A 25,467-nucleotide genomic window follows, 5' to 3' on the forward strand; every position below is an offset into this window, starting at 1 on the left:
ATAATATTTATACAATCATAGTTATTCATAGTTAAAGTAGTGAGTCAAGACACATGGTAATTATTTGTATGTTTGTACACCCGCACCCACCCACCTATGCTGCTGCTCTCATTGTGCCCCCCAAGTCTGAAAGTCTAGACACGCCCCTGCACAGAGGTACAGTGTGGCATGAAGGCTTTCAGGCTTTCAGGCTCTGCTGATTTTTAAAGAACGAGATGAAAACAACAAAACTATAACTTCTGTCCCAAAGAGAGCAGAAAGGTGACTCCTGGACAAGCGGGAGAAGGAATAGCGATCAGCTGCTGTGTAATATGCGCGAGTGAACTCAGCGTAAGCACTGCACTGATCATCATCACAGACTTCACAAGTTGATCAGGATGAAGTTTAAAGCAAATATAAACCACAGAGTGACAGGGGAACTTCTGCTTACGCTGACTTTATACACAGAAAACATGCATCTGTAAACACTGATGAATGATCAGGGTCAGCGTGGAATTGTTTTTCTCCAGGAACCGTGCGTCTTGTGTGCATCGGAGCGGAACGCCGCTGTGCGTGATGCTGAGAGCTGAGAACTCGCAATACCCACCAGAGCTCTGTCTTTTATTACTTTGGACTGTGATATGATCCAACCATGAGTGTGAGTTCGTTTACATGAGAACACAAAGAGATGATTCGCTTCTGAAAGATAACTGTTTGATGCCGGGCAACGACAAAAATGTTTGTGGCATTCTGAAAGTTTTAGTTGCATGCAAGAGCCATGTGCAATATAATTTACGTCTGAAACATCAGAAAGAGAAAAGATCATAATTCAGAAGGCATGGCGGCTTTTACTTTGTCGTGGCGGTGTGCCACGATCCTATACATGTATCGGAAACCAGCCATACGATGCGTTCGGAGAGCACTTTTTTAAAATAAAGATTAAACATGAAGGGTTGAACTGAATACAAGAGAAACATGTTGGAGGCTCCACAGTCCTTAACACAGCATCTATTACATGTTGCAACGTTTTTATTTTTACATAACTACACCCCCGGCCACCCCCACAAAAATCAAACTATTTTGGAAAAGCTTTGGCGGCCCACTTGCAGTACCTTCGCGGCCCACCAGGGGGCCGCGGCCCACAGGTTGGGAATCACTGGCCTAGATCATCCTTTCCTGTCAGGCCACACTACCAGCTTCACTGTTGAAGTACGTGGTAAAGGTTCTCCCATTCTCATATGCTTGTGCAGCAGCCCTGTGCCCCCCGGCAGTCGTCCACCACGCTCCTCAGCCTCATTAAACATCCTAAGGTTGTCATTGGAGAAAGCAAGTAGTTGTGCAGGATGCATGCTGCCACAACAACAGAGTCCACATGGTCAGGGTGCAGGTTAATATCTCTTAATCTGTCTAGATATGTCTTATCTCTTTCTCTGGCGCTACCCAAGTAGCTGCCTGTTGCAGCAGCTCTCTCGTCTTTGTCCGTTTCTTGTAATTTTTTCGTCTCTTTTTCGTCATCTTTGTATTTGGAGTGGATCATCACTTTGTATGGTTTATTGTCGGTCACGGACACCAAACTTTTTGTGGCTTCGGCGGTATTTTTTTACTACTATTCTCCTGTGTTTGTCTGGAGATCCTACATGTAACCATGGCTGCATTGTTTACATGCGAAATTAGCTGTTAGCAGCCTGTAGCATGTCAATGCTAACTAGTGTAGGGCTTGATGATTTCCCTCGAGCTGAGGAGGAGGCGGTGAGGTTGACGTGCTGGTTCTCGGATGTGAGCTGGGAGGTGACGACGTGGACCTGTCCTTCCATCCATCGTTGTTGGGAACGTGGGATCTCGCTCCGGGGGATGGATGAGCTAGCTGTGCTAATCCAGCGGCATCATGCTGTTCACGGACGTGGCTGACGGAGCGGACATCGGACGCCGCGACACATCGGAGGAGCTTCGCCTGCTGTGAGCAGACAGGATCCAGGAGACAGAGACTGAACAGACTGCTGGGGAGGCTCAGTCCTGGACCCTGTGGAGGTGGAGACTGGCTGGGCTGGAGAGTGGTGGACGAGTGGTGGACGGGATGTCGTCATCTAATTTCTTATGGACATTTTTGCACTTTCTATACGCTTTCTTACTTTTGTTTTCTTAAATGCTGTGGTGACTCCTGAATTTCCCCTCGGGGATAAATAAAGTATTTTCTATTCTATTCTATTCTATTCTATTCTATTCTATTCTATTCTTAACAAGAGACGCCATCTTGCAGAGAGGATTCCAAAGGCACACTCAACCACCATGTGAGCCCGCCAGAGTCTGTAGTTGAAAATCCTCCGGTCGTGATCCAGATCGTTAGCAGGGTAGGGTCTCAGCAGATACATCTTAAGTGGGAAAGCGGCATCTCCCACCAAAACATGTGGCAGTGAACCGAGCTCAGGAGCACCAGGCAGAGGCACACTGGGGGGCACATGTAAAGTTCCACTTTCCATCCCTCTTCCCAGATCTGATGAGGCAAACACACCTCTATCGCTCATTCTGCCAAAGTCACCTACTTGGATGGCTATGAATCTGTAGTCTGCATCCACTAGAGCCATAAGCACAATAGAGAAGTTGCCCTTGTAATCAAAAAACTGAGAACCAGAGTGAGGTGGGGCTTGTATGTTGATTTTCTTCCCGTCAATAGCCACCAGGCATTTTGGGAAATTCCACTTCTCCCAGAAGTTGCGTGCCACCTCCATCCAAGACTGTTTTGTTGGTCTGGGTAGAAATTCCTCCGTCATCATTTCCTCTATTGCAGCATAGACCATGCGCACCGACTCTATCACTGTGGAGTGTCCGAGTCTATAGCTGAATACCAGGCTGATCAAAGAGTCACCAGATGCCAAGTATCTGTGGAATGAAACAGGAATAAATTTAAATGTTTTTTATTAATATTTATTTGTTTTTTTTTTTTTAACAGCTGATGACTGCAGCAAAAGGTGGAGGCTTCTACGTGATAGCTTTGTGAAGAATACACGGAAAGAGGGCCCCAGGGGATCTGCTGCAGACTCACAGAATCCATACAAATATGCGGAGATAATGTCCTTTCTCCGGCGTCACATTCAGCACAGGTTTATACAGAATAAAACGTATATAAAAAACACGGGCAGACATCGTCTTTTTTTTTTGGTGTTATATTGCATTGGTTTGATGAGAAAATATTACAATGTATGTCATATATATATATATATATATATATATATATATATATATATATATATATATATATATATATATATATATATATATATGTTTAGTTATTTATATACTTCATCTCATAAACATGACTAATGTCTCCTGTTTAGTGTTTTAAATTGGCCATTAACAGCTCCAAAAGCAACTTGCGGCCCCCACCTCCTGCTGCTGCAACACCACCCATTTCAACAGCAACAAGTACAATCACAGACCACCACAGCAACAAGGCCTGGGACATCAGCCACTGAACCTGAGCCACGACCTGCAACACCTTAAACTATGGCTCCCTCTCCAATACCAGCTATATCATCTGCATCAACATCTCGGGAGGGGGATAGGTCCTGGAGCCCTCGGGAAAGAACAACAGTGAGGCCTGGGCAGGAAGTGAGAAGGAGGAGGAGGAGTCCACCTCAACCAGCTGATTTTCGGGATAGACTCCTCCAAGTTCTTCAAGAACCGCCTGCCAAACCACCGGTACCCGACACCTACAAGGATAAGGTGTATCACTTTGCCCTCAGCCTGGTGCCGCAAATGCTGAGGATCAGCAAAGCAGGCCTCCAGAGAGCAAAAATAGAGATTTTGCAAACTTTGAACCAGGTTGAAAATGAGGAGTCAAGTATTCCCCAAGCAAGCTGGAGACCGACGCCTAGTCCCTGTTTGCAACCCCCCCTCTGTCTCCAGACCACCACCAGAGCAAATTGGGCCATTCACACAAATGCTTCAGGATGACAGTACATGGGAGGACTTCTCCAACTTGTAAAACAGACACACAAAGAAAGTTGTATATATGTAAAAATTGTATAATGTAAATGGAGACGCTTTTTTAAACACATTTTTTTATTTCTATATGTTTATATCTTAAAATACCTTTTTGATCCTTTTATTATTTTAAATGTGTGAATAAAAACAGATGTTTAAACCTTGAGTTTCACTTCTTCCCCTTTGAATTTACCTTCATGCAACAGCCAGTCGTGTTTGGGCTCTATAGCAGCTCTTTGGCACGGCAGCAACCCTCTCGGTGTGGTGATAGCCTTCACCTTGAAGAGGAGGTACAGCAATAGCTATTTGCACTCACAAGACAAGTGATCTATGGAGACAAGAAGAGTGACACCATGGCTGAAGCCCGCGCTTCCAAGTGGAAGACAATGAAAAGGAAATCTTTTATTTGTCTCCATCCAGATGCAGACAGCTTACACCAACACTGCTTCCGTGCCAACTACTTAGCATATCTAGTGCACCACCCCACACTAAAGCACCACCCCTTGCCACTTGGTCATGGTTGGGAGTTGATGGGTTGTCATTGTCGTCCTGTACACCACACACAGCCTGCTCTTCCAACTCATCTACCCGCACCAGGGCCAGTTGTAGAGGATGAGGAAGTTGAGGGTGAGAAAGATGAGGAGGAAAATGATGATGCACAAAGGACGAAGGTTAAGTCATCTGAATCTGATAACTCAGAAAGCAGTGACACAGAAAGCTCTGATTCAGATTGATAGGTGTGATTGAGCTCCGATGTCCATTAAGGAGAAAAAAAAACACAAACAAAAAAACATACACAGAAAAGAAAAAACTTAACAAACAAAAAAGCCTCTCTGGAAACCCTCACCTTACCGTGGTGGAGGCGTGTCCCTGTGACCCCGAGAGCTATGTTGTCTGGAGCCTTGTGCTCCTGGTAGGGTCTCCCATGACAAACTGGTCTCTGGTGAGGGGCCTGACAAAGAATGGTTCAGGGCAGGCCCTAAGGCCCTCCCAGCTGACTATCTGGCAGTGGACTAACAACCTACTCCAGAGAACCCCTCCTTGTTACAACTGACTGAAAATATAAACACCAAATACTGTAGATTAAGTTTTCACTGTACTGGATGCTGGCCATCTTGAATTTTTGGGTCAAATCAAGGTCATATGATTAAATTGATGTCGGATTTGGAATCCTCATGTTTGACTTGTACGAAAAAGTGTCCTCATACGTGATTCTAGGTCATCTGGATCAAAAGTCATTTTTTAAGCGATGGCACCGGACGCCATTTTGAATTTTGTCCTGTAGCAAAAAATCCTGGGATTTTTGAGAGGGACATGGGGGCTAAATATTTTGTAAAGGGTCCATAGAGGTCAAATTAATCATCAAACCATCCTTGCCAGAGGATGGTCACAGAACCTCAGTCTGTGACTCCACTAGATGGGATGAACCCAAAGACGTCGTCTTCCTCTCCTCTCCCTCTTCTTGTGCTCGTCGTCTTCCAGCAGTGCAAGAAGAATGGCTGCAGCAAAAACCTTTCTTCTGCTCGCTGAATGGAATAGACAGAAAACATTAATTATATTATGATTGCAATAGTTTTATAACATTACTACAAGAAATAATATACATCAGCACTTAGGAGTGCGCATATATATTTGGTGCGAATTCTAGCGATATCTGATATGTTATAGATTCGGCGAAAACTTCGAAAAAAGTAACGTTATTTAAAATAATAAACATTAGAAAAAATAAGGTTTGTGTACTTACACATCGTAGAAGGAAATAACAATTCCAAAAGCACTGGACAACACTGGACAACACTGGACAACACGAGCACGTGGGCAAATACGTTTGTTGTTTACATAAAGTTCCTATATATGGGGCTTGTTCTCGCGCGAAGTCCAGACAAGTGCGTGAACCCACGTGAGCTTGTGCTCTCGCAAGTGCCCTTTCCGCACCTGGCACCGGAGCCAGCCGCAGCCTCCATTTGGAGCTGATGTGAGTAGCAACTTGCGGAAAATCCGCACTGTATCTGGACTGCAACCATACCGGAGCCAATGTGTGCCAGGCGTTATTCAAGGTATTGTTTTAGCTCTAGGTGCCAGACTGAACCGATCCGCTCTCGGAAGGTCGAGCAACACACTGCAGATTGGTCAAAAGAATCGTCACTTACCCCGACAGCAGCTGCATTCTCTGGCGGCACACAGACTTCTCTGAAACAAAGCTTGATTGCACTTTGTAACAGAGAGCTACATGACAATCACAGAGAGGACGAAATGCTGCATGTCTTCTACCTGTGCTCTTTATTTACTGTGTCGCGTAACCAAACTTCAGGGTTTTTTTTTTTTCTGTTTTGTAACTGTGAGTGAGGAGGGAAAGCAGTGGATATGAGACCCTGCTGTACATGAGGCCACAGGCTGTGTGTGTTAAATGTGTCAGTCTGCTAGTTTGCCATCCAAGGCACAGGTTGGCTGTCTGTGCTGTACGCATCAGACAGCTGTGTAGCTGTCTGTGCTACACGGGGTGGACCGGTGTCTTTCCGGGGTCTTTCCGGGGCAATGACAGAGAGAAAGGGAGAGGTACACACACGCATACGCGCACGCATTCACACACGTATTCCAGTTTTTGCTTTTAATTGCATCTGACACCATCACTCACGTGATCGCTGAAAACATAAATCCTACCCTCCATTAAGTTTGATGAACAGAAGAGGCTTTGTTTAAACCCAGCCCTGTGGATGGAGAGATGAACGGTGGAGGGCCGTGTGCTGTGGGACAGCTGTGGTGTATTTATAAAGACGGAAAATGGGGAGGGGGTTGTACACAGACAGCGGATGAGGAGAATACCAATGAAGAGTCAGGATTTCCAAAAACAGTCTGCTGAATTATGAAGGAAAGAGAAACAGTTGGAGAGAAGAAAGCATGACATGAGGAGAGGGTGACAGACATTTGGGCTCTGTGTAACAGCAACAGCTTGCTGGATTCAGGTTAGTGATTCCAGTTTTTTCTATAGAGGAAGAAAGAAAAGAGGAAGAAAAACAAACATGGGCAGGTGATAAACACCATCAGGTGACAAACAGAGCTTTTTCACAGCACGTAGGATCTTGATTAGGTTTCACTGTTGTAGAGAGTTTGGAGTACTTTCAGTTGAGGGAGTGGGGGGAAGGAGAGAGGGAGACTAAAACACCAAAAAAGGTCTGGACTCAGAGTTGGAGAAACAGCAGGCTTAACCGATGCTGCACACTCACAGGAAAGAAGAAAAGAAGAATAAGGACAGACAGCAACACAAAGGCCAAAAACTACAAAAATAAAGAAGAGAGGACGAAGAAGAGGAGACATGGACAAAAAACATATCTTCTGAGAAAGAGCAACAGACAGAAAATTCAGAAAAAAATGGCAAGTCAAGAGGTGTTAGATGGTGAGCCGGAAAAAGCTCTCAGAGTTTGAGAGAGAGAGAGAGAGTGTGTGTGTGTGTGTGTGTGTGTGTGTGTGTGTGTGTGTGTGTGTGTGTGTGTGTGTGTGTGTGTGTGTGTTTGTGTGTGTTTGTGTGTGTTTGTGTGTGTTTGTGTGTATGGTGGTGGTGGTGGTGGTGGTGGGGGGGCTGCTGTGACTGTAAACTCTAAGGGAACAAGAGAACCAGTTGGTCTAACATATGAACAAACCATGGACAGCAGGATCCCAGTTCTACTCTAAACCAAGCAGACCCCTCTGCCCCCCCCCCACACCACCATCTACTGACATGTCTGCAGGCCGTGGCCTTTGTGCACCTGACCTGACCCTGGACCCCAAGACTTCAGGACCTGTTGGTCTCCAGGCTCTGTTGGACCTACTGGTGGGTGTCTACCAGGAGTTCTGCTCATCACCATTCGCAAGGGAGAAGTATGTCTCTGGCTTCCTACAATGGGGTGAGTGTTTCCCTCTAATCTTGTTCGTGTGTGTGTGTGTGTGTGTCTATCTGTCTATCTGTCTATCTGTCTAACTGTATGTTAATGTCTGTCTGTCCGTCTGCCTCCCTGCCTGCCTGTCTGTCTATCTATCAACTATTGTAAGATGCTGGAGTTACATGCTTAAGGTACATGCTATTGTCAGATACTACAGTTACATGCTATCCTAAAAAGGTAAATTGACAAGCTGTAGTTACACACTGCTGTGATGTGCTATTGTTAAATGCTTTGGTTACATGCTGTATTGCTTGCTGTAGTAACATGCTATTGTTAGATGCTGCGTGACTCTCACACGAACATATCACATGTGTGTCATCTGTTAAAATGTTTACTCATTCACATGCTGCAAGGCAACACTGAACTGACTTAGCTGAATGAGCACACTGAGCTGACTGAACATTTTGAGCTGACAAAGCACACTGAGCTGACTGAGTACAATGACCTGACTGAGTACACTTGTGCTAACTTAGCACACTGAGCTGTCATCCCTCTTTGACTGCTTACCCCCCCTTATGTAACACAAATACCTTTGACTTAGCAACTAATTCTTTAGCTTTTAAAAGCTGAGCAGCTGTTAAAGAGTCACAAGCTGTGTCGCAGTCCTCTGAAGGTTGCAGGCTTCTGGACCTGGCCTTTGTAGCCTGCATAGACTGGTCAGGCCCAACTGAACTCAGAGGGAGTTTTCTACCTTACCTGTCCAATATTCACACTCGTGATCAGGCGTATTCCCAAAAATGTGCGCACACACACACACACACACACACACACACACACACACACACACACACACACACACACACACATACACATGACTGTACATACTAAATTTGTATTAGTAGAGTTCATGAAGTTATGGTGTGTAAAGTTATAAAGGGGAACTGACTTTGGCTGGAGGTGGGCGTCTGTGTGCGTGCGTGAAGAAGATTTGATTGCAAACAACCACAGCAGCTGTCTGTTTGTTAACCACAAAAACGTTTTTTTACGATGTATTTTGGGAGGGAGAGCCATGAAGAGATAGGACTCTTGAAAGGAGACTCTGCTATAGATACATGCTGTAGATAGCTCATGCCCTATGTCTCTTCTGTTAAGCTTTCGTCTGCTCTTCTGTCCTTCTTCTGTCCTTCTTCTGTCTAACAGTTAGGCTCCAGTGTCCACCATTACTACAAAATTAAACACAGAAATCCATTTTAGCAGAGAAAATCACAGAGCTCCTCTCTCTATGAAAAATAATCACACAGGCACAGGGTTAAAGATCCATCAGTTGTTATAACACTCTGCATGGCACCACTGCAAACAAACTACAAACATACTACAAGTTTGTTCTCCTTTTATGATCTGGTCAGGTTAAATGCAGGGAAGGTTTAATACACGCTTAGAGCTCCTGAGAGGGACTTTATACTTAAGTACTGAATTTAGGATCCCATGTGGACAAAGAAAGTAGTCTCCAACCTTAATTGCTGGCGTAATCGGAGTAAAAGTGTGTGTGTGTGTGTGTGTGTGTGTGTGTGTGTGTGTGTGTGTGTGTGTGTGTGTGTGTTTTCTTTCCATCTGTATGTTTTTATGTTTTGTCTGTCTGCTATTGTAATGTGCTGTATGTACTTGCTGTAGTCACATGCTTAAGGTACATGCTATTGTTAGATGCTATAGTTACATGTTTTACTAAAAAGAAATGTTGACGGGCTGTATTTGTAACAAGGTGTAGTTGCTTGCTGTAGCTACATGCTATTGTTAGATGCTATGGTAACAAGCTATAGTTGCTTGCTGAAGTTAAATACTGTACTAAAAGGATGTATTGCTTTAGTTGTTACAAGGTGTACTTGCTTGCTGTAGTTAAAGTAGAATGGAATAGAAAATACTTCTTATCTCAGAGGGGAAATCCAGGAGTTACAGCAGCAATCAAGAAAACAAAAGTAAAAAAAGTGCATGGAAAGTGAAAAAAGGTCCATAACACAATAGATGATGACAGCTTAGCCATCATTCTCCAGTCAGCCAGCCTCCACCCTCACAGGGTCCAGGTCTGAGCTTCTTCAGCAGTCTGTTAAGTCTTCCTCTCCCATATCCTGTCTGCTCACATCAGGTGAAGTTTTTCCATTGTGGCATTGGTGTCCAGTGTTAGCTCTGTTAGCAATGTCTGTAAATAGCATTATGCTACTCTGCCTTCTGGCATTCCCTCTGTTACTGAGTTAGCATAGCTAGCTAATCCATTTTAGTGGAGACAGATCTTACATTCCCAATAACAATGGATGGATGGACAGGTCAATGTCCCCACTTCTTAGCTAACACCTGAGCACCAGCATGTTGTCCTCACCTCCTTCTCCTCACCTTGTGGAAAATCATCAGGCCTTGCACCAGGTAGCATTGACATTCTAAAGGCTGCTAGCAGCTGATTTCACATGCGTCGGTGGCGTAGTTGGAGAATGCGCTTGGTCGGTGATCGGAAGGTTGCAGGTTCAAGCCCAGCTCTGGGCGACACATGGCGATGTGTCCTTGGGCAAGACACTTAACCCCTAGTTGCTCCCACTGTTGCGTCAGTGGTGTGTGAATGGGTATGAAAGGGTGTGATTGTGTTAGATATACTGATGGATAGCTGTCATAGTAAAGATTGGATCCATCAGTGTGTGAATGTGAGAGCGAATGGGTGTGGATGGGTAAGTGTGACCTGTGGTGTACAGCAGCTTTGAGTGGTCCATGACTAGAAAAGCGCTATATAAGCTCAAGTCCATTTACCATTTACCATTTACATGCAAACAATGCAGCCATGGTTACATGCAGGATCTCCAGACAAACTCAGGAGCAAAAATAGTAAAAATATGACTGAAGACATAACCAGTTTGGTGTCCATGACCAACAAATGAACCATACAAAGTGATGATCCACTCCAAATGCAAAAATGACAGAAAAGAGATTAAAAAATTACAAGAAACGGACAAGGAAGAAAGAGCTGCTGTAACAGGCAGCCCCAATGGAGCGGCACCTAGTTACATGCAGTTGCCAAATGTTACTGTGACATGCTGTAGTGTAACATGTTGTCGTTACATGCTTTAGTTGCATGCTATTGTTAGATGCTACTGTTACAAGCTGTAGCTGCTTGCTATAGTTTGATGTTACTGTGACATGTTGTAGTAATTAATTTGGTGACATGCTGTAGTACCATGCTATGGTGACATACGTTATAGGGCTGTAATTTTAATGTGTTAATTAGATTAATTAATTACACTGCAAATTTAAACGTTTTTAAAATTAACGTGGATTAATCTGGATCTCAAACCTGCGGGGGATACAAAAACACACATATTTTCCAATACAAACTGTTTGTCTAATTCAAAAGCTGTAAAAAAGTGGTGTCCTCGTCAGATTCTCAAATTTCACTCTTATTTGATCCAAGACTTGAATAAAGTGTTTTGTACATAGTTCCTCGCGGTTTTTATTATTGTATAGTTAACATTTAATTTCTGCATTTCTTTTTTGAATAGTTTCTTGCATTCTGGTTCAGTTATGTTGCTGAGACATTGTTGAGTTACACTTGCCTTTAGCCTTGGTTCTCCTAACTTCATAGAAGTGTAGAAGTCCATATTGCAGTAAAACATGAGTCCACAGTGAGTACAAATGTGACAGAAGCAAAAACCGTCCTAAAATTTAAGTCAGCTTATCTTAAGAATGTGTAGATTTTGTAAAGATAGAACCACAACACTTTTTTCCTGTGTTCCTTATGCCTGAGGGTACCTAAAAGTGTGATGTATATATTCCCAACTTATAATTTAAATTCAGAAAATCTGAAAAATTAATTTTTCGGTTCTCTTTTTTCTAATGAATTACAGCTTTTAAATTTTGTTACACTACATAAAGACATAATTGAGTTACATCAGCCTATTGCCATGGTTGTCCTGAATCTATAGAGGTGCTGCACTTCACTTTACAGAGAAAAATGAGACCACAGTGGGTAAAAATATGACAGAAGCAAAAAATGCTCAAAATGTGCTTGGGATCCAGAAGGTTAACTCATTGGCTGCCAGCCATTTTCAGAGCATCTTGATTGATCTTTCAAGACCCAAATAATATTGTTTTCTATGACCATGTAAACACCAAAACTACCAAAAAAGAGTGGCCTTTCTTCTTTTGTGTCTCTCCTGTTTTTGATCCAAAAAAACAGACAAATCAAACTTTTTTTGATCGCGTTCATCTAGGGCGCTCCATCCTTTGATCCTCTCCGTGATCTCTGTCGTCCTTCTCACGATCGCGCCGCTCTTTCTCTCTGAACTACTGCGACACATCCTCAGTTGGAGCATGAGCTGCCTTAACTTTTCTGACTTGCAGCGTCTTGCTATGCCTCTGTCACTTCCCATCTTCTCCTCATATTCATGCTGATCTTTCATCCAAAGAGCGCACTGGTCTCTCAGTAGAAAAAAATGTGGATTTACAAATCTTCTGTTTTTCGCGCATTGATTTGATCAGTCATGCACTACATCCTTTTAATGTCCTAGAATCCAAATTCTATTTTTTGGGGACCTTAAGCAGATATGAGATTAAAATGTGATTAATTAAAATAATTTATTACAAATCCTGTAATTAATTACATTTTTTTAATTGCCTGACAGTACTAATGTTTTAGTTTAATACTATTTTTGGATGCTATAGTTGTATCTCGTAATAACATGCTATAGTGACATGCTTAAGTTTCATACTGTATTTACAACCTGGCTATAAGTGCTGCTGTTAAATGGTATTTATTGCTGCTGTAGTTCCATGCTATTTCTACATGCCGTAGTCGCATGCATTAATTAAACTTGTTTTTGATGCTATATGCTTAAGAGTTTACAAAAGTAAATAGGTAACACATAACACAGGTGTCTCATTACAGTATGGTAACGTGAGTGCAACATGGAAAAGTACCTAACTTTTTCAGTGTTTTATCTAGCTCACAGATTACACAGCTTTTGGAAAATACCTGTCGCATCAGAGTTCATCAAGGTCACAAATTACACAAGTTTTTCCAACAGAAGGCATATTTCCTATGCGGCCTTATCTTAGTTTGTTGTCAGAAAGGGGAAATGCGCTGACTATGCAGCATAACGTGGAGTCAGTGGAAAATACTTTCAAGGGACTCATATTCTTTTGAGAGACTCATAGTACGATCCATAAAAGATTCCACACTGCCCAGGGCTATGGGAGAACCTCTGCTGCTCCTGGTGAGGGTGGAGGTCTCTCAGCTGCTGGCTGAGAGGTTGGAGGTTCTCTGCTCAGAGCTGTGTCTTGGTTGTTTTTTTTAATTTTATGTTTTTATTACCAACAGTTGGACCTCTTCATTATTAAGGTGGATGTGGTGCCCAAGGTGTGGGTATTTGATGCTTCCATGTTTGGCCACCTTCATGTTTAGTGTCTGCGTGCAGCTTCAGAAGATCAGAGTTGATGGTGTTAAAGGGGACATATCATGTTGACATATCATATCATGTGATTTAATACTTACATATAAAATAATACAGTTGAAAACAAGACCTTTCACCCCCTGAATTTTCAAAAAATGAGATATTGTATTTTTTCTAATATCCTAGAACGAGATTTGATGCCTCTGAAAATAGGTCATTGGCATCTGACTTCGAGATTTCGACCTTCATGACGACACGAGGATCCTTTCTTTTTATTGGAGTAATCTGATAAAGGAGCCCCTTCTCTGTGAAGTCAGTAAGTCACACAGCCGCCACCGAGGGATACACCCACCAAGAGCGGAGTATAAATAAAGCCCCCTACTAGCTCTGGCTAACTTGACTGAGTGCTAACATAGTGACGAACTGACGGTAGAGGCGATCTTTAGACTACACTTTCAGCATGATGGATAAAACAGACAGAGAAAAGTGAAGGAGCAGGATGGAGCTCTGTTATAGAAATAGTTTATTGGTGAAGTCTGCCTATATTTCCACGTATAAACTATACATGTTACAGTACCGGTTTGACTCACCACACTGAAGCGTCCTGAGATGATCTGTGTCCAGGTGGATTGTCTTCCTCCTGAGCTGCAGAACCATCCGGGTCCAATACAAAAGGACGTATCCTACACTCTGCCATTTAATTAGTCCTATCAATGCCTTATGGTGAAGTTTTGGCAAACAGCAAACTTGCTCGGTCTGCTCCATCCAATGTGGCGATTTTGTAAATACTGCCATGCAGCAAAAACTGCCCCCTGGCTCTACCCCCTCCGCCCCTCTGATAGAACTGACCAATCAGAGCACAAAGGGCTGTGACGTTGGGAGGTTACTGGAGGTCATTCTTGAAACGGAGCATTTCAATGAGATCTTCAAAATGGCCTAAAATGAGGATATTGAGAACGCTATTGTGGGGCAATGAAGGAACTAAATGACTTGTACTGAGGGCAGAAATGCTTTACAGGCACCCTAGTCTGGCATAGTGAAAAGGAGAAACAAGCGTGATATGTCCCCTTTAATAATGTTTTGGGGGATATCTGATCTTGGCAATAATGTGGAGATGGTGATTTTAGCCGTGAGGGAATTCCTTGGTGGCTCTTTTTGCCAGCTGCCGTAGTCCTGTAGGTATATCACCTTTCCTGCTTAGTTACTGTGTGGATGGGTAGTTCTGTCCCTTTGATCTTCTCACTAGACAGCTGTTCCATGGCTCTGTCTGAGGTGGGGCTCCACAGTTCCAGTTCTCTCACAGCACACTGTTGTACTCTAATCTGGTCTTGTTGCTGGAGGATCAGAGTGTGGTTCTTCTTAACTCTTGTATCAGAGGTTTCTTTGTGCAGGTAACAGAGAGTTCTCTCTCTGAACTCCATGAACTTTCTCTCCAGAATGGACAGACCCCCTCTCACAGTCTTCAGACTGTTGGAGATCCTGGGTGAGGTCTCAGGTGAGGGCACAGATGAGGGGGTTTTGGATGTAGAGAAGCTCTCTTGTCTGGATCTTGGTTTCTTCTTGTGGAGTTAAGTGTCCTGCCTCTTTTTTTCAGCCTTCTTCTTCATCATCTGGAAGATTTTTTGAAACTGATCCAGGCAGTTTTTTGACCCAGGGCTGTACCATTATGGTTGAAGTTAATGGTCAACATGAAGCTGGTGGCGTCGCCATCCCTGTATACAGAGATCTGTCAACTTTTGTTGAATAAATGTTTCTTGGTGAACAAGGAGACTTCGGTCACAGTGGTGTGCCTGGCAGTTGGTGTGCCTGGCAGTTGGTTTTTTGGTGAAGAAGAGCAGATTAGTTCTCTATTTCTTCTCTCAAAAGAATCAAGGCCTGTTAATCTTTTTGTTGTCTTAAGTTTTTTCGTAAATTGTCAATTTCATTATGAAAATTCCTACAATCAGAAATATAAGTCAAAAGTGCATATTTATTTGAATTTTGACAGCCCCTGAATGGTAAATACTGAAATAAAACACCACTGAATTCCTGGCATTGAATTATTTTGCTATGAAGGCCATGCATTTATTTGTCCTGAATTCACCTACAGGTCCAAAAATTCAAGTTTCATAAGTTACCAACAAAAAGATTTGGGTTGCTCAAATTCAATTTGTCAGTTTCAGTTCCAAGTTCCACTCTTCAAATTCAGATCTGAAAATTCAAGTTGAAAACTTCAGATTGCAACATCCAGGCTACCCAGGACAGGAAAGGCAATATACTGTATTGACATAAATTTAAAAAGATGTTTTGTCTTTCTTTCTCTTTAAATACAATCACTAAGATCTGAGTTTCAGCTCCTGTCACTGCATCTCTGCTGTGATTGACAGGTCACCACAGCCACCATGAGGTCTCTGGATTTCCAAAAAGCTGGCATCCACTGCTTGCTGCAGTCGTGTTGCAACCCTAGACAGCTATCGGCGTGTGTCAATGGTTAGACCCCAACTATAACAACCCCAATTTTTCAAAATATTTTCAATGAGAAAAAAAATTGTATATTTCGGTAAATACAGTACATTGCCTTTCCTGTCCTGGGTAGACAAGATTGTGATCTGAATATTTCAGCGTAAATTTTCAGAAATGAATTTGACAAGTTGAATTTAGAACTAATTTAGAAATTCGACAAACTAAATTTGAGTAACCTGAATATTTTTATTGTTGAGTTATAATTTAATTTAATTCAATTTAATTTCCTTGTTGTTAGGCGCTGCCCAAGTAGCTGCCTGTTTCAGCAGTTCTCTCATCTTTGTCCGTTTCTTGTAATTTTTTTCGCCTCTTTTTCGTCATCTTTGTATTTGGAGTGGATCATCACTTTGTATGGTTCATTGTTGGTCATGGACACCAAACTTTTTTGTGGCTTCTACGATATTTTTACTACTTTTCTCCTGCGTTTGTCTGGAGACCCTACACTGTAACCATGGCTGCAGTGTTTACATGTGAAATTAGCTGTTAGCAGCCTGTAGCATGTCAATGCTAACTAATGTAAGGCTTGATGATTTCCCTCGAGCTGAGGAGGAGGAGGTGAGGACCAAGGTTATAATAGTTTTGTATTTGTCATTATAGTTTAGTTTTAGTTAGTTTTGATTTTTTTTCCACATTACAGTTTAGTTTTAATTAGTTTTAGAGCGGGCATTCTAGTTTTTATTTAGTTTTGATTTTTGCAACAAGGCTTAGTTTTAGTTTAGTTTTAGTTTAGTTTCAGTTTAGTTTTAGTTTTTTCATACCTTATTAACCAGGTGCAGGATTGCAAAGGTCAGAGTAAATATTTTGTAATACTGTTTATTTTCCAGTCCAACATAGTGCTCACTGCTCAGTTAACGCTGATACTGAACTGTTGGCTGCTGCCTTCATCAAAAAAAAAAATATATATAAACCTAATACAAAAAATATATACATAAATTATATAAAAAATAATGTTGGCCTTAATAACATAAAAATAAGATAAACAAAAACTATATAAAACAATATAATATGAGCTTAAATCTTTAGAAAGTTGGACTCTAACAAGAAAGACAGACTTAAAAACAATTAAAGTCAGACTCACATGCAATTAAACTATTACAGATGCTCTAATTCATTGCTCCACTACGTTACGTTGCAGCACAGAGCACAGCCAGTCAGTGCAGTAAACAAGCACGTCCCAGTATGTCGCTATGATCGTGTCATACAGCACTAACAACTGCCGAAAACTGTCGTAAAATTGGTTGGGAAAATGTGTCTGATTAATTTAAATCACAAAGGCTATTAACATTGTCAGAAACTAAAACTAAGGGCATTTTCTCTATAATTTTAGTTAGTTTCAGTTAGTTTTGAGAGCACAAGATACAGTTTTAGTTTACTTATCGTTTATGTTTTCTTTTTTAGTTTTTATTAGTTTGAGTTAACTGAAATGTATTTTAAATTTTAGTTTTCGTTTTTAGTTTCGTTTTAGTTAACTATTATAACCTTGGTGAGGACGACGTGCTGGTTCTCTGGTGTGAGCTGGGAGGTGATGATGTGTCCTTCCATCCATCGTTGTTGGGCACTTGGGATCTATCTCCGGTGGGATGGACAAGCTAGCCGTGCTAGCCCAGCGACATCGTGCTGTTTACGTACGTGGCTGATGGAGCTGACATCGGACGCCACCACCACATTGGAGGAGCTTTGCCTGCTGTGAGCAGACAGGATCCACGAGACAGAGACTGAACAGACTGCTGAAGAAGCTCAGTCCTGGACCCTGTGGAGGTGGAGACTGGCTGGGCTGGAGAGTGGTGGATGGGATGTCGTCATCTATTTTCTTATGGACCTTTTTGCACTTTCTATACTCTTTCTTACTTTTGTTTTCTTAAATGCTGCTGTGACTCCTGAATTTCCCCTTGGGACAAATGAAGTGTTTTCTATTTTGATTTCTTAAACTTGAGTTTTTGGATCAGAATTTTTAATTGGTAAATTGATGACAAATAAATTCAGATAAGTGGTTTTCATGGCAAAATAACCTAATGCCACAAATTCAGCGGTGTAAAAAATAAAAAAAATAATGTAAAATAATTAGGGATGAACCAATAATGATACCAGTATCTGGCATCGGGCAAATATTGCCTCCAAATACTCATACTCATGGTCATAAAAGTTCTCCGATACTCTGACGCAGATACCACTTTACGGCGTGACGTAAAACTCTCGTTAGCGGCAAGCAGGGGATGAGTCATGTCGTCGGCTGTCTGGAAATATTTCAGCATTGATGAGGAGGGCAAAACCAAAGCAAACTGCAAACTATGCACTGCCAAGCTGTCAAGAGGAGAAGCAAAAACTTGCTCCTTTAACACAAGCTATTTGATAAAACACCTGAAAAACAAACACTCCACAGAGTACGCAGTTTGCTAAAGCTAGCAGCGGCAAACAGCTCCAACTAACTTTACGGCAAATGCTTGCAAAGCGAGAAAAAATGTGGAGGGACAACCCGCAGGCAATAAAAATCACTGAAGCTCTAACCCAGTACATTGCCCTGGATGACCAGCCTTTGTCCATTGTGGATAATACAGGATTCGTAATCTTATCAGTCTGCTGGAGCCCAGGTATGAGATTCCCAGCCGTCAATACAGTACAGACACGGCGTTACCGAAGCTGCATGACTCCGTGAAGAAACACATTAACGGCTTGCTGAAGGACATTTCAGCTCTCAGTTTCACCACAGATATTTTGACAAGCAGCGTCAGCCCACTGTCTCTTATTAGTTTAACAGCGCAGAGGGTTGATGAAGATTTTACAATCACAATCTGTTGTTCTACACGCAAAACACTTCGGGGGCTCGCACACCAGTGAAGCCATAGCGGGTGTGTTTAGTGATAGTGACATGATAAAGACATGGAGCATACCGAAAAGTGCGGTTCATGTTGTGCTTCGAGACAACGGCAAAAACCTGATCAAGGCCATGAGGGAAACTGGACTCCCCAGCCCACCCTGTGTTGCTCACACTCTTCAGCTTGCTGTCACGAAGGACTTTTGGCTCAGAGGAGTGTAGCTGACGCGGTGGCAGTTGGACATAAAATAGTGGGACATTTTACGCACTCCAGCTTAGCATACTCCAGGTTGGAGGACATCCAGGTTCAACTTAACCAGCCCGTATAACGACTTCAGCAAGATATGCAAACATGCTGGAATAGCACTTACTACATGCTACGGTGGCTAATCGAGCAGAAACGGGCACTCAGGGTCTACGTCTCTGAGTTCCCGGAAAATCTCACTGCGCACCAATGGACACTTCTGGAAATAACTCTAGCAGTGCTGGCTCCGTTTGAGGAACTAAAGAGGAAAGTGAGCTCCTCTGATGCTTTGGCATCCGACGTGATTCCTGTTGTGACTGTACTAAACAGACTTTTAAGCAAAGAAACAGAGGAGGACCAGGGCATCAAAACAATGAAAGCTACGCTTGCTGCAGCTGTCAAGAGACGCTTCTCAGATGCAGAGAAAAACCCTCTCTACAGCATTGCAACGGTCCTCAATCCACGGTAAGTGCCTGCCTGTAAGCTGTCTGTGAGTGTGCTGTGTCTGTGGGTGTTTTAGGTGTTTTTCAATTAATATAGAGGAGTTATGCTAGCAGTTAAGGCATATTCATTATTATACTGTATATACACAGTGTCTTTAATGTTTTTTTTTAGGTATAAGGATCGATATAAGGATCTGACAATGCAGAAAAGCTGCTGTTCATCAAAAAGAACCTTCATCTTACTTCTCAGAAAGCTTTGTTGTCTAAGCTAACACTAATGCGTGTAATGAAAATGCTATCCCAAGGGTTCTACTGTTATCATTATTTTGATTTGAGGTTTAAATATCCACTAAATAACTGCAACTGTTATTATGCAAAGTTAAAGTGTGGTATTTGTTAGAAAACAAAAAAGCTGACTGTTAAAAATTCCAGCAAAAAAAGCACTTTCATCAAGTTGCAGTGCAATTGTTACAATCAGACAATATCTGATAAAATAAAACTATTTCAAAGACATTTTGAAAGCCTTTGCATTTTTAAGTCCTTTGTGTCGGTATCGGTGAATACTCAAATGTAAGTACTTGTACTCGTACTTGGTTTGGAAAAAAATAGTATCGGTGCATCCCTAAAAATAATGTAAATAATAAATCAAATAATTATATCTATTTTTTTGCTTGCATACTTGGGTATACTTTTCAAACCTATTTTTCATGCTGTAGTGCTCATTTTTAAAAGTAACCAAGTTAGATTACAAGTTACTTCATTAATTTCATTCAGCAGCTGCCCTCAACACCTGCAGCTGCATGATTTGGCAAAATTATGCGATTGCGATTGCAATGAATAATAACATTGAGTCTACGAGTTGTGTTTTAAAGAAATATGCAGTGATTATTGGTAGCTGTGTAATGTGTACTTCACAATTAAAATAAAAAATATTCATTTCATACATTTTGAATTTTGAAATACAACTAAAGAAAGCTCTTACAGTACTATTTTTGGTGCACTGAAGCACTGTTCAGTTAAATTTTAGATTGAAGTTATTTTTTTAAATGCTTTCTTTTAGTCTATTTTGGTTTTTATCAGCCTTTATTGTGTCTGTTAATCCTGTAATTTTAATACAACAAGCAAAAACAAACATTACTGCAGTGTGGGCTTACATACACCTCAGTACCCTGCGCCGGGGCACCCCAGCGTATAAAAACAAGGCCCGCCTCTGCTTGTTGCCTGGTGCCTTGTTGTAGCTTACATCGCTTAAATTACAACTTCTTTAGCATTTATTGCCACAGTGTGCTGATCTCTCTCTGATTCCTAATTGTTTTAGTAAAGGATCTTGAGCAAAATTGCAGCACAAGGTCTAAAAAAAACCTTGAAGGTATGGTAGGTCATATTTTTTTTCAAGTATTTTTTTAAATAACTGTCAAAAAGTCATCTATACACTGGTATTAAGTTATACACATTGTGCACTGACATTGTGATGAGAAATGTCTGTGGTCTGTATCAGCAGCTGGGCAGCGATAAGTAAGCCCTATCATTCATTTTGTTCTGAAATAAATGATAGGACGAGAACCAGGAAGAGGAGTGACGCTGCACCCTGCGCGTGACCGTGAGTCTTCTCTGGGAGAGTTGAACGTAACAGCTGGACACAAGTTAGTCTGTATTTGGTAAACAATGGCAGAGAAAATGCAGCTAGAGTTCAGTTACATACAGTCTAGAGTTCAGAGCCACTTCTTCCTTCAAGTTCTGAAACGCAGAGCAATAGGCTGTTGTTGAGAAGGCAACTAATAAAAGGTGTTTAGATGCCGAGAGAGCTAAACTAGTGTAAATATTGGATCTGCATTTTCACGATGACAAGAGCTGAAAGACTGGAAGGGATTCAAGAGCAACGGCAATGTTGCTGAGTTTCTGCTGGACAGGTGATCGTGTGATCTGACTTTATTGTCTTGATTTATTCATACATCAGGTAGCCAGTGATACAAACAGCTAATACTAGTGGCTGTCTAATAGCCTGTAACTGGGTTTACATAGACCTTCTGCACCGTCTGTTAGCAGAAAGCTCATCAGGTGTTGATCATCAACAAGAATGGGATTCTGTATAAAGCCTTTACGTTGTCTCTTGCATGTTTTCATAGCTATGAGAAAGATACATCCACCTCCACACTGCTGAAACACGGAAAAGAGAGGCCGCTACCCCCAGCTGTTTCAAACATTCGTTCGGAGTATCCTCGGTGAGTTTTAGCCTCAGATAGAGCTCAGTGAACAAGAACAATACCTTGACCACTTGGCAAATGTTTGCAGTGAGGTACAGTAAAGTAATGCCCTATAAACTGAGTCATATACACAGTATCAGATTGTTGGTAATCTGTGGCCAAAGTTTACAAAAGGAAGATAGAGCACATTCACACAGAGATCTTTTTCTCCCTCTGTAGAACCTAACCTAGAGTAGAACCTAGAAATCAACTCCTCTGGTTTCAACCAGATATGCCTCCTGTCCTTGTGATGTTAGTCATGTTTTAGCATTTGAGAACATTTGAGGAGATGACAGTAAATATTGCAGATAATATCAATGGGGAACAAATGAGAAGTTCAAGTAAAGGACAGCAACTACATATTCACTAAGAAAATATGAGGTAATAATGAATATACAATAAATATATATATATATATATATATATATATATATATATATATATATATATATATATATATATATATATATATATATAAACCAACAATATTTGTACAGTACACATAACTGTATGTATTAACCACACTTAAGCGTGTGAAAAGTATTGTAGATCAACTGTTATTTGCAGAATGGTCGTGAAAGAAATTTTAAAAGTTTGTCTTATACTTATATAACCTTACTATAAATATTACTGATGGAGGTAAATTTGTTTGTAATGTAATTTGTGACAGACGAAATATATCAGGAGTAATTTGAGGCTACCATCAGAAATCCTGAAGGCTTGCAGATTATGGACTGGCTGGAGGTCTTGCTCTGCTCCGCCGACAGGGCTACGTCCTAGGCCTCTGTTTCTGCCTCCGTCCGTGGCTACTGCTCTGCCCCTCGGACATCCACCTCTATTATGCCCTCGACCGCGGCCTTGTCTTCTCTGACCTGATAAGATGCTTGGCGCTAGATTATAGTCAACCCCAGAACCAACTGCACTCTCATCAAAAGGGCTCTTACAGGGAAAAAAATAAATAAAAACATGATAAACCCAAAGCGAAAATCCAATTATAAACAGCAGTGTACCAAAATACTTATGTATGCTCCGTAGTCATTTAGTAGCTTCACATAATGAGATGCAATGCTAAATGCACAGAAACACTCAAATCAATCGTTACATTTTACTTCTGACTGTTGTTTCCAGCTCTCTGGCTAGCAGGAACTGTTAGCCAGGCAATAATAAATCTGTCATTTCTCATCTACCGATCAGATAAACACAAACGTACGTGCTATCATAACCGCTTGTGCACTAAAAGTCCTCATTTTCTTCTACTCCTGATATGGTTAAGTGAATTTACTTGCATGAGAATGAGACATGCTTTCTTTTCTTTAAGGAAAAAATACTGCAAACGATGTAGCAAGTTAGCTCTCCACCGCTACCTGTACTCATCCTTCAGCTGTCGTCTGCCTCTGCGCATTCATGTGGTTCAGAAGGCATGGTTTCGGGGGAAGCCTGGAAGGAGGGGGTGGGGTTGCTTAGGTTGTCGGATTGTTTGAAAATCCATCCAAGTGCTGCTGCTGCTCGCTCACTCTGACCTACCCAACCTTTTATACTGTCTTTAGCTGAAACAAACTCAAAATAGTGACAGTATTTCTAGCGAGAAAACGCACATCTCTCTATCTCTTTCAATTGTTGCCACATTTGTGTAGCTGGCTGCACGTGAGCTCACCTCATGCTGAAAACCTGACTTGTCGAATCTCCCCAAGATATAAGAAAAGCAAATTTTTTTGTTACACACAGTGGGCTCTAATTTCGTAGACCAGGCGCAGGCGCAGGCCTTCACCGTGTGCACAGGGCGTGACCGGCGCACTTTGCAAGTTTCCTGCAGTGCCAAGAGAGGCGCAGTCCAGGCGCAGTTGAGTGGGTCTCACACAGCCGAGCGCTGTTTTCACCAATCAAATGAATGCCCTGCGGCCGAGGCGCAGCGTCTGATTGGTCTGACTGATTCACAGCACTGTGGAGAGAGTGCTGGTAGTGGAGACGGTCAGAGCCGCTGTGCCTGCAGCAGGTCAATGGACAGCGGAGCGCATCGGAGGACACGACGAGCGTCATCGTGTGGGTCAGCCCCCGGGACAGATTTAATCTGTTCCTTTGTCATTAATAGGAGTACATAATGTAGAGACAGTTACACAGCTGGCTTATCCATTCAGAATACTTTTGATCCACCTGCACTCCTGGTTTGTCATCGCCAAATAGCAGAACCTTTGGTGATATACTGTATACTCTCCCAGTGTCTCCACCTCATCCTCCTTACAACAATATACTCCATCTTTTTAGATCACGTTTAAAATAAAGACTGAAACAGAGAAATATGGGAAATCACGGGTAAATCCTGAGTGACATACATTTATTTTGTCTCCTTTTTCTTCGTCTTTTCTCTCCCTCTTTTCTTTGATTTAAATGAAATGAGAGAACCAGATATTTACCCAGTATCAGGTGTTAAGGCTGTTTATTGTTTAATCATAAGATGTGCATCAAACTTCCAGCTGCCGTCAGGTTAACTTTCCATTATGACAAACGGCTTTAATCTGACATCAGATGTGACGGGACAGTTAATATAGATACAAATATATGCTGGTTCAGACGGTTATATTAAATAGCGATTGCTGTGATTGTTTATTGCATTAAAATGTGCCTGACACTCTGGAAACCTGCCTCTGAGGCTTTGATGACATGTGCGCACATGTGCGCCTGTCACCAAATTACAGCTGCGTGGGGTGCGCTCCACCTTGCGCCGAGGATAGACCAGGTTGGAGCTGGCGAGCTTTCAGCGCACTTTTTTGGCACGAAATTGTCACTGCGCCAACATGAATCTGCTGACACCTCCCCCTGGTGCACCGTCACACCCATCTTTACCAAATTGTCAAATTGGCAGCGCACGGCGGTGCGCCGCACGAAATTAGCACTGCGCCAGGCTTGCGCCCCCTGTGCTGCGCCACGAAATAAGAGCCCAGTGACTTGAATAAGTAACTTTAATCTGAATACCGGTTTGGAAAAAGAAACGTGTCAAAATTGGTCGTTACAGGAAAAAAAGTGCTCAAATTAGAGTAACACGCTACACGATTCTGTTCTTGCTGTAAAGGAATCCAGACATATTTTCCCATATTGTCCCCTAATGGAGAACACTTTTCTTGAGGAGAGCATCCATAATCTGTAAGGGCTGGAGTTTCTGAGGACTGTCCTGAGGGCTGTTCTGAGGATGTGATATTTACTCTTTCCTTTTATCTCTCTTTCCTGTCTTCTCCTATCACAAGCGGAGCCACTGGTCAGGCAAGTGAAGAGGACTCATATAAAAAGAGAAGACTTTCACATCCTGAAGGTGATTGGCCGCGGATCATTCAGTGAGGTGAGACTTTTAAGCCCTGGAGAGACACCTTTACACTGTCATACTAATTAAACTGTTTTAATGCTACTTCACTAAAGGGTAATATACTTTAAAAGTTAATACTATTCCCCTTGACACCTTCTTCTCTTAAGGTTCATTCTCCAAACTGCAGCCATCAGAGAACACTCAGAGCTGACTGAGTAATTCAATTGTTTTCCTTACAATATCACAGTCTTTTTTTTACTGACAGACTTGTTTCCTAATCAGCTCTGACTGGATCTGTCTGTGTTGGAGATGAACTCTTTCTTCAGTTTCCTACATTGATAACCATCTTTACATTAACTGCACTAACAAGGAAAACAATGAATCCCTCTGAGATTTTGTAGCATCTCTTTAGTTGTATGTGGATATGGATCTTATGCATTCTGTAGCACATTTGAGGAGTAGTTTTGATTTGTATTTATGTTTAATTGTCTACCTCCCTGTCTTGAAATCTTGTGTAGATTCAACTGCCTTCAGTTTTTGTATAAGGTGGGTAAAAAGTGTTGAACACATCAACTTTCTTCTCATCACATTTATTTCCAAAGATGCAATTCAAACAAAATTTCTACCAGAAATTGGTATTACCTCAAATAATCAACACATGAAAAGAAATCATGAAAATCAAGTC

The 25,467-nt window shown here is 41.9% G+C and overlaps 1 protein-coding gene across 1 annotated transcript in view; it reads left to right on the top strand.

The window, feature by feature from the left end:
* The first annotated feature begins 7,252 nt into the window (after window positions 1-7,252).
* dmpk (DM1 protein kinase) overlaps window positions 7,253-25,467 on the top strand; it is a 65,902-nt gene continuing 47,687 nt past the window's right edge. The window contains exons 1-3 of the mRNA XM_074671538.1: window positions 7,253-7,354; window positions 7,686-7,841; window positions 24,727-24,818. Coding sequence (XP_074527639.1) covers window positions 7,330-7,354; window positions 7,686-7,841; window positions 24,727-24,818 — 273 coding nt within the window. The 5' untranslated portion in view covers window positions 7,253-7,329. The remainder of the gene's footprint in view (window positions 7,355-7,685; window positions 7,842-24,726; window positions 24,819-25,467) is intronic.

This window comes from Halichoeres trimaculatus, unplaced genomic scaffold, assembly GCF_033239565.1.
Source record: "Halichoeres trimaculatus isolate MK-OKI-2021-1 unplaced genomic scaffold, fHalTri1.1 fHalTri1_scaffold_6, whole genome shotgun sequence".
NCBI classification, from domain to species: domain Eukaryota; kingdom Metazoa; phylum Chordata; class Actinopteri; order Labriformes; family Labridae; genus Halichoeres; species Halichoeres trimaculatus.